Source organism: Leptonychotes weddellii, chromosome 14 (assembly GCF_054177405.1).
Source record: "Leptonychotes weddellii isolate Sample4059 chromosome 14, ASM5417740v2, whole genome shotgun sequence".
Lineage (NCBI taxonomy): Eukaryota > Metazoa > Chordata > Mammalia > Carnivora > Phocidae > Leptonychotes > Leptonychotes weddellii.
Genome location: NC_138382.1, coordinates 50,553,179 through 50,572,579, shown reverse-complemented (window position 1 = coordinate 50,572,579; position 19,401 = coordinate 50,553,179). Strand labels below are relative to the sequence as shown.

The 19,401-nt window shown below is 41.1% G+C and overlaps 1 protein-coding gene across 6 annotated transcripts in view; it reads right to left on the bottom strand.

Annotated features, from left to right (window-relative positions):
• The window catches only part of TDRD7 (tudor domain containing 7), a 75,757-nt gene that overhangs the window by 18,839 nt on the left and 37,517 nt on the right, over positions 1–19,401 (bottom strand). For 4 of the 6 annotated variants that reach the window (XM_081803242.1, XM_081803246.1, XM_081803244.1 and 1 more), the window contains 6 exons: positions 15,065–15,651; positions 11,426–11,612; positions 7,020–7,131; positions 5,283–5,485; positions 4,150–4,284; positions 2,278–2,364 (listed from right to left, as the gene is read on the bottom strand). In XM_081803242.1, the coding sequence (XP_081659368.1) occupies positions 2,278–2,364; positions 4,150–4,284; positions 5,283–5,485; positions 7,020–7,131; positions 11,426–11,612; positions 15,065–15,651 (1,311 nt within the window). The remainder of the gene's footprint in view (positions 1–2,277; positions 2,365–4,149; positions 4,285–5,282; positions 5,486–7,019; positions 7,132–11,425; positions 11,613–15,064; positions 15,652–19,401) is intronic. The other 2 variants (XM_081803243.1, XM_081803247.1) reach the window with 2 other exon arrangements.

The window sequence follows — 19,401 nt, the reverse complement described above, 5'->3', positions numbered from 1 at the left end:
CAGTCAACAAAACCAAAAAACAACCGATAGAATGGGAGAAGATATTTGCAAATGACACATCAGATAAAGGGCTAGTATCTAAAATCTATAAAGAACTTATCAAACTCAATACCCAAAGAACAAATGATCCAATCAAGTAATGGGCAGAAGACATGAACAGACATTTTTCCAAAGAAGACATCCAAATGGCCAACAGACACATGAAAAAGTGCTCAACATCACTCAGCATCAGGGAAATCCAAATCAAAACCTCAATGAGATACCACCTCACACCAGTGAGAATGGCTAAAATTAACAAGTCAGGAAACAACAGATGTTGGCGGGGATGTGGAGAAAGGGGAACCCTCCTACACTGTTGGTGGGACTGCAAGCTGGTGCAGCCACTCTGGAAAACAGTATGGAGGTTCCTCAAAAAGTTGAAAATAGAGCTACCACACGATCCAGCAATTGCACTACTGGGTGTTTACCCCAAAGATACAAATGTAGGGATCCGAAGGGGTACGCGCACCCCGATGTTTATAGCAGCAGTGTCCACAATAACCAAACTATGGAAAGAGCCAAGATGCCCATCGACAGATGAATGGATAAAGAAAATGTGGTATGCCATCAAAAGCTTATGCAGCCATCAAAAGGAATGAAATCTTGCCATTTGCAACGACGTGGATGGAACTGGAGAGTATTATGCTGAGCGAAATAAGTCAATCAGAGAAAGACATGTATCATATGATCTCACTGATATGAGGAATTCTTAATCTCAGGAAACAAACTGAGGGCTGCTGGAGTGGTGGGGGGTGAGAGGGATGGGGTGTCTGGGTGATAGACATTGGGGAGGGTATGGGCTGTGGTGAGCGCTGTGAATTGTGTAAGACTGTTGAATCACAGACCTGTACCTCTGAAACAAATAATACATTATATGTTAAAAAAAAAAAGAAGATAGTAGGAAGGGAAAAATGGAAGGAGGGGGGGAAATTGAAGGGGGAGACGAACCATGAGAGACTATGGACTCTGAGAAACAAACTGAGGGTTCTAGAGGGGAGAGGGGTGGGGGGATGGGTGGGCCTGGTGATGGGTATTAAAGAGGGCATGTATTGAATGGAGCACTGGGTGTTATAGCAAACAATGAACCATGGAACACTACATCAAAAACTAATGATGTAATATATGGTGATTAACATAACATAATAAAATTAAAAATGCAAAAAAAGGAAAAAAAGAACCTCTGTAACAAAGACAAAAAAGGAAAAAAAATCAAACCCAAGTTTGCTATTTTAGCAATTGGACAAACTAGATATCAAAAATAGAAGGAAAGAAAGAAAAGAAAAGAAATAGCAGCCACAAAAATCTAAAACCTGCCTTTGAAAAACATATAGAAATATGTGATAAAATATAACAGTCCTCTTTTCAAACTCATAACTGTGCTTGCAAGAAAATAAGACAATTATGAGGGACTAGAAATAGAGGAGTATGTGAACACTGAAGCCAAAGCCATCCTGGGCAGGACGGAAGGAGGATCTGAGACCCCCTCCTCAAGAAGCCAGAACTCTCAAAGGGCTACGCCCCACCCCCGGTTAAAGGGTGACCCTAGAGAGCATTAGGCAACATCTCGTGAAACTGAAGACATGCACTCTCTCTACCCAGAAGCTCCATTCCTTCCTGGGTATCCTGGGAGACCTGCACGGGAAGGCTCCTGGCAGTGCCATCCATAACAAAACTTTAGAAACAATCTAAATATCCATTGTCAGGAGAATGGAGTGATCACGTTGGCATCTTCATACACTATTATTAATCAAAGAGCGTGAAAACAATTGAACAAGAGGGGCACACACCAACATGGATGAATCTCACATATAATGAAGGAGCATGTTTCAGAAGAATCAATACGTTCTACTATTTACATGCATTTTATAAACGTTTATCTGTTCACTCATATTTTATTAAGTGTTACTATAAATATTCTATACACATTTTCATTTCTGTATTTCCACTATATCTATATAAAATATATAGATAGCAAAAACTTGTATGTATAAATACAAATATAGTGAATGCATAAAGAAATGAATGGGAATTGAGAAACACCCCACTTGGCTGGCAGCTCCCCCAGGGTGGGAGTAGAAGAAGGGGAGGCAGACATGGAGCCTCAACCACATTGGGCACGTTTTCTTTCTCACATGGTGATGAGTACGTGGGTGCTTATTTCATTTTTCACAAAACTTGTTTGTATGTCTAAAATATTTCATAATAAGCTTAGAAAAGAAGTCAAGTAACTGATTTTACCTCTACTCGTAACCATTTTCCTTTGCAGTGGAAGAGGCAGACTTTCCCACAGAAGGGTAACGAAACGAAGTACTCGGAGGTCATGTGCTACAAAACAGAAATGCAGGACACTTTTATTACTCTTAGTAAGGAGCGGACTGCTACACCGTTAGAAAAACATCGCTGTGGCTCAGGCCGACCAGTGCACGCGTACTTAGCCAGGCTCCCCATGAGGAGTGCGCGGTGGTGCGTATATGAGGGTGATGGTCTGTCCTGTTTCTCAGACATTTGTTGATGGCACCGTCTACTCTCCCTCCTTGCACACAGCTCATAAATCAGCCCTGTTAAAATGTCTACAAACGTTAGTGTGCAGGCCAGTATGATTCATCCACGCACAAATGCCATCAGTTAAACATGAACAGGGAGGATGAATCTGCCAAAAAGGAGGAGAAGAGCCTGGATGAAAGTGAGGTTGGGCTAGCCGTCCAGAAGGCCTCTTCTTTTCAACTTTTAACATTTAGATTCAAAGATGAGATTTTACTTCCAAAACAAAAGAAATGTTATCCATACCAATAGGGATATCAGTGCCAGTGAAATGTCAACAAATCACAGCCGTAGACCTCTGCACCCTCATCTTTGCTGTAGTTTGAAGCTGGGGACCTGCCATGGTCTCTCTTGTTCAGGGCGAATGTTTCTACTCTCCCCAAAGGCAATGTCTCCACTCAGGTTACCAGTGCACTAGGGACTAGCAAGAGAGCTTTTCACCACCATAGGTAAGAAGCACATGCATGCAAATGAGTCACTGGAGTCAGCTTCTCTGGATGTCTCTGATTTCTCCAAGATAGATTAGCAAACCAAACTTCAGTAATGACCCTGAGATACAGCTAAGACATCTGGAATGCAGAAAGAGGTAAAGCTACAGATCTAATGCCTCTGTTCTAGGCTGTAGTCTGAATACAAGTTTAACCTGATTCAGCAAATATTTTGGAATACCTATTCTATGTATGACACTAGATTAGATACTCTAGTACCTAAATGAATTAGGTACTTAGCAGTACCTGGTAAGGCTCTGCCTCTGCCCTCAAGAAGCCTATACTCTGGGTAAGGCAAACAAATATCCAAATAGCTAAACTACCATGCTGCAGATGATGCCAAGAGGCACGTTCAGAGGTTAGAGGGAAGGGTTCACTTCTAGGGGCAAGGGGGTCAAGACTGAGGTGGTATTAGGGTTTACTCACTCAAAACCACAGCATATTCTGAATTACAACTATAATGCCCTAATGGAGGTAAGAACATCACCTTAGAACCTTACAACAAAACCTCTACAGACCCTGATTCAGAAAAGAATACTAGAATCAAAGGGTAAGGAGCTTATTAATAAATTTAAACACAGAACCACATTTACCGAGGTGGTAGGTTCTCAGGGACCAAAAAGAGCTTGGAGAGTGATGCCTAGAAGTTTTATTCTCCTCCTAAACTCCAGGGTTTTGTCTTTGCCCGAGGCAGAGGACCCAGCTGGCTCTAGCAGACAAAGTCACAAGCAGCTGCACTGTAGCATCATCAACTCTACCTTGTAAATCATGAATCTGTCAGTTGCTGAGCACTTACTCCGTGCCAGGCACTGTGCTAAGCAGTCTTGCCACTAGTCCTCACACCAGTCCTATGGATGGATATACACACTATTATTATCCTCATTTCATAATGCAGAAACCAGTGGGTTGTTTTTTTTTTTTTTTTTTTGTCTTTTCAGTTCTGCAGTCTGGGGCTCTTACCCACCATTCTACAGCTTCTACCTCAAACTATTCAAAAGTTACACACAATTATACTAGTTAGTGACCCCTCTTGTTTGCAATTTTAGGATTAATTTTAGAGGTGGATGATGCTCTGCCATACCTTACAATGGAAGTAGTCCTCTATCTTATGCAGAAGATCGTTGAGCTTGTTCAGACCTTTACAAGGCACCTGGCAGTAGAGTGTGCCATCAGAGCAAATATTAGTCACTCTGACATTTGTGTACATAGCGTCAATCTGGAACAAAGGACACGCCAAGGATACTTGAGAACAGAGCGTAGCTCTTATCTACTTAAGGGGTATCTACCTCAATCATCTCATTTGTCTTTGCATTTTAAAACCTTTTAAGTAAGCTGGAGAGCAGACTGGATGACAGAATAATGTGAAAAACTCATTTGGATACCTCTCTTTCCAAAAGGAATATCTGACATCATTGGGTCAGACACAAAGTAGTTTGCATACATTAACTTATTACCGCATTTCATTACCTTAAAGGCTAAGAATATCTTTCATTTTGGTTTATTTTCCCCCCATTAATTTAGAGAAATCATTATTACATAAAACATATTTTTGCAACATTAACGGAAATGAAAATTAAAAACTCTCACAAAATCAATCCCATTATCAGCCTACTTTCTAACCTATGTTTATCGGCCACATGAGTTTTAGTAATTTTTAAAAGTTATAATCATAGTAAAGCCTTAATTTTGGCCATTTTTTTAGTCAAGCCATAATATAAAGACAATTCACTGTTGTTCTACCTATTAAACAAATGTTTTCCCAGTGTTGCCACAAAGTCTTTACAATGACCATTTTTAACATCCTATTCTTCAGAGTGGCTGTTCTATAACTTATTTAAAGATTTCCTTCTTTGAAGAAATTTGTGTTTTTCACATTTTAAAACTGTAAAAGCTAACAATTTAATAAACATCTTCATGGATCTAATTTTCCCTTCTTTTGTATTATCCGCCCCTATTATCTTTGCAAAATAATTTCATATAAAATACAATTTTAGTGTAGAAACTGGAATATAAAATGAAAACCCAATTCTTAATAATGACTGCTTATGTTTTGGGCTTATTTCCCCCCCTTCAAGCACCCCCCTACCTTTTTTCCCTCCATACACAGGTGATCTGTCCCTATCTATTGCTAGCCTAAAATTTGTAACATTCTTTTCCAATAACTTTCTTCCCTACAGTATGTGTAACAGATGACTATAGTGGTCACCGTGCTACCTGAAGGTGAGCCTCCAGAGACTTGTCGCAGATCGCCTTTAAGCAGGTGGCATTAATATTGACGTCATCTTCTCCTGAGGTGTCGTATAGGACAACAAGCGGGATATCCGCTTTTTCAAGTATTTCCACTGCAAAGATCTTTCCACAAGTTAAAGATTCAACCACCTTTACTAAATCAGGATCATCACTTAAAACTTCCAACCCTAAAAAAGATTGAATATTTTAATTTCTACTTAATTAGCAGAATCATTTTAAGATGGAATGGGTTTGTTCTGGCCACTTATTATAATTGTGATTCTACTACAAAATTCTTACAAAATTTTCTAGGGAAGCGTTGTTTTACAATCTTCTTCACATTACCCATCCTTAGGTCTTAAAATACATATTATAGTGTGAATGCCCTTTTAAATGATTACACAAAGGCAGGCAATCTTAAAACAAAAAGAAAAGTTGATGACCTATCAGAATTTGTACCTCAGGAAAATGGCCTTCACTTATTATATACAAACACATATTCAAACCAAAAAGACTAGTATATATAAGAAGCTATCAATCAGTTATGTCTGCCAGTCATGTATTTGTAATGTTTTTCCTAAAAATTTACCCTTGACCTTTTTCATTTTTTCTAATTAAATAGATAATTATTCATATAAAATGAACATGCACACATTGGAAATTTATAAAATCACTTTTTTCCTTATTTCTTCTTAAGTACACCATGATGATTCTGAGTATACCAAAGAACTTTGTGATTTATCAAAGAAGGATTAAATTGTATTTAACATAATATGGGTATTAGGCGAGTTTTATTATAGTCTCATTACTCTTTAAATTCTTTGAAAATTGTAATTCTATGTAGCATATACATGATAACTCTAAGTTATTCTATTAAACTAATTAAAACTAACTCATTTCCCCAGTGGTGCTATAAGGTCCATTTCTGTATTCCTCCCCTTGAAATCCATAGCACAAGTTCACAGACTCCCTCTGGGCTACCTTTCTCTTGTTCTCATTCTGTTCTTTAGACACGTAACATTACAGCTTTTACCAAACCTCTCATTTCAGCATCCTAAATCTTGGCCTGTGTTCTTGATATGTTCGTTCAAAACTAGCTCCCAGGAGTTTGTAACAGGCTTCTAACATCACTTCAGATTTATCTCACAGACAGAGCCATACCCAGCTCGTCTGATAGATGCATCCTTGCTGAGAAGGAGGTATTTCTGTGGGCTAATTTTCATGAAAGAACGGCGATCATTTTCTGAATCTAGCTCAGGCTCTCCTGGCATGATGCTTACACACTCCCATGTCTTTCCTCGTACGAACGTGGCCACCGCATCCTCCATGGTTGGAGGTTATCCCTACCATGTCACTCACACACATGTGCCGGAGACGCACAAGGTGTGTTACTTGCTAATGAGCAGCACCCAGAGCCCACCTCAGTGGGAAAGAAGTGGAGAGTCCAGGTCAAACAACAGGATTCAGACTGATCAAACCCCATGATACAGGGGCTCTAGCATTGTTGCTAGGGCAGTTAGAACAACAACAAAACCTTTAAGATGGCCAATACACATTTTTATAATAAAATATATATAATATAAAATAAAATATTAAAACATATTTACAATGATCACACCTTATAAAGAGGACATTAAGGACATTTTAGGATTTAACTACCCAAAAGTACAGTGGTAATAATGTATCAAAGTGGAGAGAACTTTAAAAAAAAGTTCCTCTTACCTGCTAGCTTACACTTTGTAGCTTGGAATGAGAGTGAACAGAACTTTGGGTTCAATTTGTATGCTTTGCTCTTTTCAATATTTTCACTAAAACCATAGTCAACATAGCATACCTGATGATAACAGAAACATCATTTAGGTTCAAATAAAAAAAATTTTTTTTAAAGATTTTATTTATTTATTTGACAGAGAGAGACATAGCAAGAGAGGGAACACAAGCAGGGGGACTGGCAGAGTTGGAGAAGCAGGCTTCCCGCCGAGCAGGGAGCCTGATGCGGGGCTCGATCCCAGGACCCTGGGATCATGACCTGAGCTGAAGGCAGACGCCCAATGACTGAGCCACCAGGCGCCCCCAAATAAAATTTTTTTATCCTCACTTCTTAAGAAAACATCTGACACATTTAACTAGTTGCATTTATTTCATAATCAGCATGTTAAATGGCACCAGACTGCCTGGAAAATGTAAGGGTGGTGCCCCTGACAGCCCAGAAGAGAAAGGCTAGGGCTGGGAGCAGGGAAGCCAGGCCTCTTGACTCCAGGCCCCACTCCGCTTGGCCAGTGGGAAGAACAAGGGAAGACTGCTGAACTCCGACGCCTTCATGCCAGCTTCTCAGCGGCATCACCGTCTGGTTCTGCCAGCCCTGACTGCCCCCGTCCTTTCGTTATAACATAAGGGGATGCCCGCCTACCGTATTCTTACTCGATTTACATACTTCCACTAAGGATGCACATCCTTAGACACCAGTAGTTGTTTCTAGAGAGGGCATCACCCATAGAGGGGTACTGATCAGATTCGAAATCCCCAAAACAGCACTTGTGGTGGCCTACTCCCAGCAACTATGCTTCGAGGGACCAAGCTGCTTTCTGTCAATAACAACAGTGATGTCATGGCTAGATGACAGGGAATGTGACACTGTAAAAATAGGTACATCTGGTTCATTTCTTTTCAGTGGTGCAAAGCTGGGTTAGGCCTTCGGCCAGCTCAGCAAAAGGCCCCAAATCTGCTGGTCAGAGCTCTGTGTTTGCAGAAACCTGCATGACTCTTCCTCACCATTAGCACAGATCATTAAGAGCCTGGATGTTACTTCTGGAGTATTAATAACACCTTAAATTGGAAAGGACTATATAAACAAAGCCTCTTTCTTTTTTTGAGAAAAATAAAATCTAGAAACACTGAGCTGTGGTTTAAATGATAACTATAGGATGATAACTAAGAATCTGAGGGAAGGTATTGAAAACCTAGTATGCTTCTCTAATTCAAACAGATGACATTATTAAAACAAAGCAACAACCAAAACCAGAGCAAAGGCATGGCTAAGAAATACCGAGTAGCACAGAGCCAGGTGCTTTCACATCCTGTAGAAAAATTAAGTCCACAGGCCAGCTTCTTAGTACCTAGATTATGGTACTAAACATACAAAACAGAAATTCTCCCCAGCAGAGAATCAAAGGGAAAAAAGAAGAGATGCAGAGAACACGAACACCCTTCCAGACCACCTGATAACTGGGTGTGTGGGACCTGTATGTCCCATGCCGGAGACAATCACCTCCCAGAATCTCTATCCTGACTCAATGCTCCCATAGGCTGAGATCTCTGGTGGGGCTCCCATAGCACGTGGCCAGCCATTTAAATGTAGGGGCCCATTTCTCCAGTCCCTGATCAGCACCCCTGCTTCCTCCCCAGAGGCCTCAGGAGTCAGGAGCAGTCCTTTCCTTTAATAGCTATCACCACCTACAACTTGGACTCTGCTCTTCCCGGACCTAGAATGGAGATAACATGGTCTAACAACAGGACATAATACGTGAAATCATCATTCCTGGGAAATTCAGAATGTATTCCTAGCATCAAGAGACTAAAGAATAAGTGCTCCAAAATCTTCAAAGGGTTTCTGCAATGTTTGGAGCTTGTTCTTTTGTCTTTCTTTCTTTCTGAATCAAATACCGTATATTTGTATGGCAGCTGCAGTTTACAAAACACCTGTTCAGGAACTGAGAGTTTGACTTGCCCCACACTCTGCCCTGTGTCCTTTGCTCTGTGAGGACTGAGTGGGGTTTCTCTCCCCAATGCCCTGGGATCAGCACAAGCAGGCTCACAGTCCTGGCATCCAGCCCCAGGTGATTCCTGGTTCTCTGGCACCATCAAGTGGCCACAGATCTCCCCGCACCCCGTGAGAGAGAAGCGGCAGACCGCACCCACTTCAGGGCATGACTTCATCCTCCTGTTTCCCATTCTCACCAGGGATCTGACAAGTGGAAAGCAAGGAGGGAATTGTACTCGCTGTCGGGCATAGCACAGTTCGAGAGGAGTAAGACTTGCTAAGTAGCTGGGGTTTCTCCAGATAAGGGGGAAACTGCATGTCTGTCTGCTTCACGGGGCCGTGGGGAGCCAGCTCAGGCCAGAATTGCTCCAACCACTGCTGTGTGAGAGCTTAGGACTGTACAGCATACTGAGGCACCCCTGTACCCCCAACACTCTCAGCAGCCACGCCACGGCGAGTGCTCCCTCCCCACCAGACACTTGCTCCTTCTGGCTTTCACGACCCTGCCCTCCTGGTTTTTACTTCTTCTTTAGCCATTCTTAAGATTGTGTGAAAGGTCTTCTTTCCCAGAGGAGGTTCCAGTGAAGACAGGGTCTCTCGATCGGAGTGTTTTCACCCAGGGAAGGGCATTTGAGACACAGAGAAGGGAATGGAAGGACTTGAGCAAGGGCACGGGACATTCACAGGCAGAAACAGGACTAGGGCCCAAGCTGCTAATCACACTGTGGTCCCCACTGGTTCAGTTCCCTGCTTGGTCCTTAGGTTTTTCCAGATTTTTTTCAGACTTTATCCACATATAATTTATATTGAATGAAAAATGCCCATTTAAAGTATACAGTTTGGTGGATTTTGACAAATGTATGTACCCATATAATGACCACCCCAATCAAGATACAGATCACATCCACCACTCCAAAAAGTTCCCCCTTCCCCCTTTCCAATTAAGCCCCCTCCACCTCCTGTCCCAGGCAACCACTGATCCGATTCCTATCACTACAGATGAATTTTACCTGTTCTCAGACATCATTTACTTGGAATCATACAGGATAACTCTTTTGTATCTGGCTTCTCTAACTTGCAGTCTGTGGGTTTTATCCACATGACTGTTTTCAGTAATTCATTCCTTTTTATTGTTGAATAGTATTCCATTATATGAATAAACTACAATTTGCTTATACATTCACCAACTGGTAAACATTTGGGCTGTTTCCAGTTGGGACTCTTAATAATAAAGCTGCTACAAACATGTGTACAAGCTTTTTTGTGGACCTATGTTTTCACTTCTCTTGTGAAATACTTAGGGTCATGTGGTAAGTTTAACTTTATGAGAAACTGCCAAAGTTCCAATTTTCAGATTTTTAAAATCAGGTCAATTGCTCAAAAATTGGAGCTTTGTAGATTTAGTTAAGGAATTTCCTAAATCTCTCTGTGAATGGCCAAGGATGGCTAGGTGGTTAGGGTGAGCTTGCCCCTGGAGAGGGTCAGGGCCTCTACTATGGAACCATCTGGGTAAGAAACAGCAAGCATCCCTTTCTGACCCTCCTGACACTGTTTTTGGGGTCAGGGGTTTCAGGGGAGAGTACCTGATGGACCTAAGCTCAGGTTCAGAGAGCAGTATTTGTACTCTGGGACACAAAAAGGGTTATTTGCCAGGGACTGACATCACCACAATGAATACGTTTCAAATTATGGGACAGAGGCTGCAGAAATAGAATTGTTTCCCTGCTTGCAAAACCTAGACAAAACTGCGCCTTGAGAGTGAGCGAGTTCTCCTTCTCAGTTTGCACTGAGGGAAAGAAAAGAGGCCATGCGGCAGAGGCTGACCGCCATGAACATGGCCAAGTCTGGAAGTCTTGGAGCCTGCTGATGGAAGAGACTGGCGAAAGAATCCTCTGACCTCCCCAAGAGGACCATGAGGGCAACACTCGGACAGCTCTTGGGGCACGACCCGAGCCCTGTTCACGGTTCTCCTCCACTGGCTGCAGAAGAGGGGAGAGGAAGAATGTCATGTCCTCTGACCTGTATGCTTCCCTGACTCCAGAGTGCTGACCTGGATAGGAAGCCCATGCAGCTCTGATCACTGTTTATTATATATCTCCTGGGAATGGAAATAAAGGTCTTTTCCTGATTATATCACGGATTCTGAATACTACCATGGAGAAGACTTTTTTTTTTTTTTACTAAAACTCTGAGATAATATGACTACCACTGACTTAAAACCTGACAGGGTTAATCTTTTACAGATACTATCTTGTCAACTTCTGGAAAAAACTAAACGCAGTTAGGAAGGACACAATATTAGAAGTAACACATTTGAAAAATCATGTGTTTGTCTTTATAACGCTATGACAAAGTAAACAGTACTTGCCTTTATTTTGTTCTCTTCCGTTGAGATGATTTGTGCCCGTAACCAAGCGTCCTCTTCTGCATTTACAGCCAGTAACTGCCCGACATGCACAGTCTGGACTGGAGTAACCTTAGGGTTCTTACTGTAATACTCCTTCATCTCATCTTCCATTAATTCCTGAGCAGCAGAATAGTCTTTGCCCACATACCTCAATTAATTGAAGGAAGAGAACACAGATGAAGCAACCCAGGAGGAGGGAAACCATAGGAGTTCATTAACATTACTCTGTTTTTTTCCCACGGCCATCTTTGGTTCCAGTCTCAGACTTGGCTTATACCAACAGGTAATACCAACTGACCATATATTTAGTAAACATTTCTGTCTTGATAAAGGAAAATTTAATACTGTGGAGCTCATGCAAAATAAGACCAGGTCAAATCCAGCAGAGCAAATGCTTGGCAACAGTCCAGACAGCTAGAGGATGTCACAGTAAGCAGTCAGGGAAACTACAGGGAGGACGAGGCTGAGAAAAGATTCAAGGGAAGGGAAGAAAGGAGATACGGTGGAAAATGGAGATGCCAGTGCAGGCTAGATTAGCAAGAGTGGACTTAAGGTTTTGACTAAGGCTGCTGGAAGTCTTTGTAGATTACTAAGAGAATCTAGTTGACAGGTTTGCCTTGAGGCTGGGTTTGAACAAGATTCAAGCTCTGAAAACAAATGAAATTTTAATAGAGAAAAACAAAGCCTTAAAAACACTAAACACGACTATGTGACAACCCATCCTCCCGGCTTACTGAACAAATTTGAACAAATTACCACAAAATGTTGAGTTTTGATACCCTTTAAGAGATGATATCTTCTAGTTAAATCTCTCTTAAATTATATGCTTTCTGAGCAGTCTTTTTCAGGATACGGCCTATCCCCTTCTACAATTTTCTGCTGTTGAAACTGCAGTCACCTTGTTCCAGTTTATGTTATCAAAACACACTATTTCCCTTTCTCCCACAAATAGGCTTTGTTTTCTTGCCCATCGGTGCTCAGGGACAATTCCATCAAAGCCCTCCTTCCAGGATGTAAACTCCAGCAAAACCAATTTGGGTGCCTGTAGCAGGAGCTGTCCAGGCCATAGGATGCAGCCTTTTTGGCTGGAAGCTATGCTGACCACGGAGATGGGGACGTGCCACAAACACACTGCCCTTTGCATTGTTCCAGCTTTTACCCAGGGCCCAAGTGGTCCCATAGAGCTTTAAGAAACTATTCCTTTGGGATTGTTCTCATGCATTCTTAGTAACTATCAGCAGCACAGAACATAGCCTATTCAACTATTTGTTACGTGAGGAAAAAAAGCTTTAAAGAGTCCTACACAATACGGAAAGAATGCCTCTTTTGAGGCAATGGCTATTTTAAAACCAAATATTACATGGACATTATTTACTCTAGAAGCCGAAGAAGCCTTGTCACACTCCATGGGTTCTGCTGACTGAGCTCTGCAAATGCGAAGGGTCCGCCTGCAGTACAGCTGCGCACTCGGCTCCGTAGTCCCCTGGGGGGTCTGCGGCTCTGCCTAAGGGTCCAGGCCTGCGACCTGGACTCTCCCGGGCCTCCTTTTAGTGCTGCTACAGCCCTGGGAGCCCAACGGGCCGAGGCCTGCTCAGCACGGGCACCTGCTAGGGAGGACGAGGAGGGGGGAGAGAAGCAGCACGAAATCTGCTCTCTACAGCAAGCAGTAGAGAAGAGTGGCCACACAGCTTGGGTGGGGATGAGATTACGGTTGGTTTGATGGTGGGGGGGTAGTAGCAAGAATGAGCTCCTGCCTTGTCCCCAAATTACCTGAGCAAGTGGGCAAAGAATGACATGTAGGCCAATTTGGGTATGCTGTAAGTACAAAGCTTTACAAAGTTAATTTCTGAAACCGGAGACAAGGGATTCCTATACTTGATCAGAGGATTCTGCTACGACACGTCCTCAAATCCTTTATGAGTCACAGGCCAGTTTCTAGAGCCTACTGTCTGCCTCGGTGAAGATGTAAATATAAGATAGGGCTCAGCCCAGCTGGAATCTACTAAGTCTCTGGGACTGGGGCAGGGGGGGAGGGGGATGCCAATGACCTAAGGTCAACCTAACAGCACATATCACCCCTTGTGCTTGCTGGCTGCCAGCCACTGTGCTGAACAGGTAGAATACTGACTCCAGGATTCAAATCTGTACTGGAGAAAGGGATCTAAACAATCTGAGGACCTGGATCTAATCATCCTGAAGTAGATTAGAACCTTTTCACTAAACTCCTGGACCTGATCCAGATTCCTACCAACCCTTGGTAAGAACACCAGAAATCACATGATCTGTCTAGCCCAGTGCCGGGTGCTTGGTCTGACAACACAACAGAACCAACAACTAATAGTAACAGACACCAAAGGATCCTGCCAAGGAGGCAGATTTAGATTTCTTTCTAATGCTAAATGGTAGAAGTCAGCAATGTGCTCCTCAGCATTCTTCCTCTACCTCAATTTATTAGTGAACCACAGTGGGATCCCTAACCCTCAACAACCCATTTACCTCTTCAGGCCATACCACATGTTAGAATAAAAGCTTTATTCATTTCCTCCCTCTGTACCAAACAAGACCTGTCTAAACCTTCTGTATGTTCAAATGGAAGAACTTGATGTTTCTTATCTGTTCTTTCACTGAAGGAATTGGTAATTTTTTTGTGGTCTTTCTTTAGGCATTCCCAGTTTAGCTATGATTCTCTGGAGAAATAACAGCCCAAACCATATGGATGTTTTGGTTGAAGAAGCCGGATACTATTCTGATTCAGCCTTTTCCTTTTCTGTCCACAAGCACACTCTAGGCAGGTGCCTCCAGAGATCCAACTATACCGCTTCCCATTCCTGATCCTGAGTCAGAAACTACAAATTATAGTCTTTCAGTATCTTCTATGTATTCCATATTTTCTCCAAAAGTCCACATCAAGTGCCTGGACCTGGACCATTTTTTTAATTCCAGGTATCACCAGCCACTTTGGCAATGATTGTTATCAAAAGGACCAAGTAACCAGAGTACTTTTGGCTCCAAGGGCTAATCTGTTGTATTATACCAGGTAAGCAGTGCTTAGCTATTCTGACTTTTATGAAATGCTACATTGTCCCAGATTAAATAGTATTACCTACCTAGTGGGTGACTTACTTTTTCTATGGATTAGGTATTGCTTTTGACATAGTTATCATTATGCTTTCAGCATAGATTTTGTTTCACATTCAGACCATACTATCACTCCAATTTTTAAAACCATTAGTTATCTCTTCTCCCAAGAACAAATGTATATTTAACAAATCTAACAAATATTAAGAATACATGCAGAGATTGATTTTTTTTTTAAGTACTTTGATTTCAAAATGCTCACTGTCTACTGGGAGAGACAAATGTACATATATAATTATAATGTGGAAGAAATAAAAATTAATCTAAGAGATACAAACACAAAAAGTTCTGGCAGTTAGGAGAAATGTGCAAGATATGAAAATAAGAATTATTATTATACTTCATTATAATTCTACAGAACTAAGAATATACTATTCTTCCTCAACTCCCAGTACCCGTGGGAAGAATAGCCAAGCGACAACAGTACACCAGGGTCCTAAGGAATTAGAAAATAAAACCCACCTGATAACCACTTCGTTTGTGTTGCTCAGTTCAACCACCAGTACTGATGGGGATGCCTCAGTTGGAATGATTAATGGAGGAACTGTTGTATTCTCCACAAAGGTATCAGCACTTTTGGCAATGTTTTCTTCTATCTGCAAATACTCTTGTTCAATCATAGACTTGATATTATAATCACCATGTGCTTGCCCTGCATCCTTCAGGATTTTGTCAGTGGGCAATGGAAGTTTAGCATAGAGAATGGCCTTCTGGGGATTTCCAGAAATGTAGTCTATGGTGCATACATCAGAAAGCGAGGCAAGGTTTTTTAAGGCATCCTCAGGGAATTTCACTTTGTACATGTCCTCAAAGGCTTTGGGGAGGGCACTGGCCCAAAGACCACTTGAGTATTTCGCCAGCAGCTCTGAAACTTTCTCTTTAAAGTCTCCTGGCATAACTACTGGACACCCTTTTAATGGTGGTATTTGCTTTGGAGCAGGTAGTGGGGATGGAGGCACTTTTTCACCATCCAGTTCACTTCTCAAAAGCTGCTTTCTCTTAGCTGGATAAAGAAGTAAATCTTGACCACCACTGCAAGGTTTTTCCACCTGAAATTTTTAAATAAAGCAAATGACAGATATCTCAATGGCTATAAACAACCCAAAAACACATTAATGCATTTTAAATGAGAACAACACTGTTCTCAAATTAATCAAGAGAACAAAAAAGTGTACATTTTACTCTTCTCAACTACTAAGACTTAATGCATTTCTTTCATCTACAAATAACATCATGAGCCACATTTCAGAAATCAACAGGGAAATAAAACAGCATTAATTTCCCTTATGGGGCATCTGGCCTCCAACAACCTTATGAAATCATGAGAGTTTCTGCCCTGTAAACCACACATCTCATTCGGTTCTGTCAAATCCAAAGCAACAGCTTACAAAAATCGACTGAATACAAGGTGGGATGAAGCTGTGAAAAGGTTATCAGAACTGTCAGGAATAAACCATTGGGAAGAAAGCTAGGAAATATTTAGACAAAACTGAAGCCCTAGCTGTTTTTCTTCTTCTTGCAGTATCCTGAGAAAACCCTTAACTTTCCATTATTTAGAAAAAGACCCTCCAGAGATAAGGTGCAGTTTTTACAACCACTAAAGTAGAAAGCTAAAAACTGCCCCTCCAAAGAACAAGGGATAAAAATGCCTGGCATTTGTATGTCATCCAATCTCTAATTTTTATCTGTATAACATTTCTGAGAGGCATGGCTCGATGGCATCTCTTTGTATAAGAGAAGAAAGAGAAACTGATGTATGGCACTATTTTTTCCAAGTTTTAAGCCTTTATATTATTAGACCAGGGGTTAGCAAACTACAAGTTGCAGCCCAATGCAGCTCACCACCTGCTTTTGCCTTGCCTGTGAGCTAATATGACTTTTATATTCTTAAATGGTTGAAAAAAATCAGAAGAATTATTTTGTGAGGTGAAGATGATATGATATGCAGTGTACATAAAGATTTGTTGGGACACAGCCATGCCCATTTGTTTAGGCGTTGCGTTTGCCTGCTTTTGCCCGTCAAGAACAGAGTCAAGCAGTTGTGCCAGACGGTGGGTAACAATGACAGAGCTGTTGGCCCACAAAACCGAAAATATTTACTACCTGGCCCTTTATTTAAAAAAAAGTTTCTCAACTTTTGATTAGACTGAAGTTAGCATTCCCAACCCTCTAAAATGTTCCTTATTTGTCAGATCCTATTCAGCTATCCCTCAGTTGTAATTTAAGCCCTTGGAAGAGCATTCCAGACCCCTAAGGTAATAATACAAGCTTGTAAGAAGTCCTCCCTCTCCTAAGAAGAACAGAATATTAAAGTATGCTTCAGTTTCGTCTAAAAACTTCCTAGCTTTCTTCCCAATGGTTTATTCCCAACAGCTCAGCTTGTTAGTAAAGAACATTGACTTCATTTATTCATTTTCTATATAATGCCTAGGAAGAAAGACTCTAAATACGTATATATAAAGAAGATATTGTCTTGTTACCCAAGGAGAGCTTTAAAAAGTCAAGAGACATAGTCAATTTAATATTAAAATAGATTGCTTTTAGTCTGACTATATATTCTAGATGATACATGAGGAAGATGAATATTAACAAGTATAAAACATTAGGTTTTCCTCCTCACATTCTTCTGCCAAGGTGTGTTTAAGTTTTGAGGACTGGGGGAAAAGTCCATGACAGAAAAACCTCAAGCATCAATGAAAGTAGAGGCAACTGAGTCCATGGTTAGCATCTGCTGGATTCCTGGTCATCCTTGGTAAACTCCTGCTGACACCTTGTGACCCTCTGGATGGCACATTATATGATAGCCACAATTTATGTCCCTAATTTTAAACCGTAGGGATATAAATATTTTGACAACTCCTCATTCTGCTCTCAGTAGTCTCGAGATTCGTGTTTTTAAATCTGGAATCTTAAAATGCCAATCTTCACTGTGCTTTAAGACACTTAATAAGATAAAAGAACACAGTATCCAGAGAAGGTTTAAGAAACATACTTTTGGAGCAAAGGGAGAAATAAAATAGAATTCTATGTAAATTATTCACTTGTCATATAGAATCCCAATTCAGGTAATCTTAGATTTAGACATGACTGTCCTCCACATCGAAAGCCAGCTGAGCCTTCTGGGCCCACCTTCATTCTTTGCCTACAGACCTCTTCTCAACCTTTTGCAACACCTTCTCTGAAGTGGATGGTAGAAACTGATTGCAGTGGAATTTCTTATTTATCTAAAACAACTCTCACAAGCCCCATGCCCCAAATGTCCACATGGCTTCTTCTAACTCAAAAGAGGGTAAGATGGGTTCTTCAGCTTTATGATCATTTTCTATCCAGTGAGTGAATTGGAACATGAGATACTTCAATGTTTGTTTAACAGTCTCCCCCACTCCCAGCCCTGAAGCTTCCATTCCCACCTGTGCTTTAGATGTGATCAGGACCAATTACCTAACAATGCACTTTAACAAACCTCTAGACATGATCTCTAAATATGGCCAGCATATTGAGTTCTTCTAACTAGGAATTACTATCTTAACAGAAGTTTATGAATATTATGGCCACTTAGGGGAAACAGAATTCCCTTTCTTTTCTGATCTTTATTTCAGAATAATGCTAAGAGATCATCTGGAATTAGTAAGATTCCAGGACTGTGTCTACAATAGTTAAGTCAAGCTTTTCTAGTCAGCCTATAGATTTTTGACCAATAAGTTTATCCAAATTCTAAACAACAGTCAAATAACTGGACAGATTTCTTTCCCCAGCAGTTTCATTTATTTTTTAAAGGTTTAAAAAGATTTTATTTGAGAGCAAGTGAGTGAGAGAGAGAGCATGAGCGGGGTAAGGGGCAGAAGGAGAAGCAGACTCCCCACTGAGCAGGGAGCTCGATGTGGGGCTCGACCCTGGGACTCCGGGATCATGACCTGAGCTGAAGGCGATGCTCAACTGAATGAGCCACCCAGATGCCCTAGCAGCAGTTTCATTTTATTGTTATTGTTTAAAGTAGATAGCCACCCCCTAACCCCAAATGACTAGTTCTTTGAACTGTAGGCACTTTCCAGTGTGCTTCTTCCTTAATCTCAAGAGGTTTGGTTATAAACCTAAACTCCACTTTGTTCTCCAGTAATTTGGCCTCTTTAAATTCAAATCAGTATTTACTAAAGGCCTGACTTTAGGAACTGAACCTGACACTAACCAGAGCTGAATGAGATGTCCTTCAACATGTAAGGCAAATATTCATGGATAAGCTTAGTGATATGGATAATGTCTGGTCCATATACTTTCTAAGCAATCTTTGGAGACTGGCTGAAGGGTTACTGAATTCAAAGGGAAAAATAATGAAACTCATATTTTTCAAGTTAAAAAAACGTAAAACAAATGTAATTTTTTTCAACTGAAACTTTGTTTTAAAATTTTCACGAAAATTTATTTTTCTCATTCAACAGTGATTGCTACCTATCCTCCACAAAATGTGTCTTTGTCTCTCTTAATTATCTGGTAAATAGGCTTACAAAAGATACCTACCACTCTATCCCCAGCTTACAACAATCTCCCCAAAGATAAGGAATTGCTATAATGTGGGTTACAGTGTGGTGTCCATTATTCACTGTGCTCTGGTGCATCTAACCAGATTGTCATGTGATCGCCTGTCACATCCCCCAAGTAGAAAGTTTTCTTCTAGCCTTCACAAATGACCAAGGTAAGTCAACAGCCACTTGAAATGTGGCTTTTATTATATACTTAGTATGATAATCAGCAGCTCATCATTTCAGTTATCTCTCATAAGGGCGCTTTTCACCTTCTCTAGT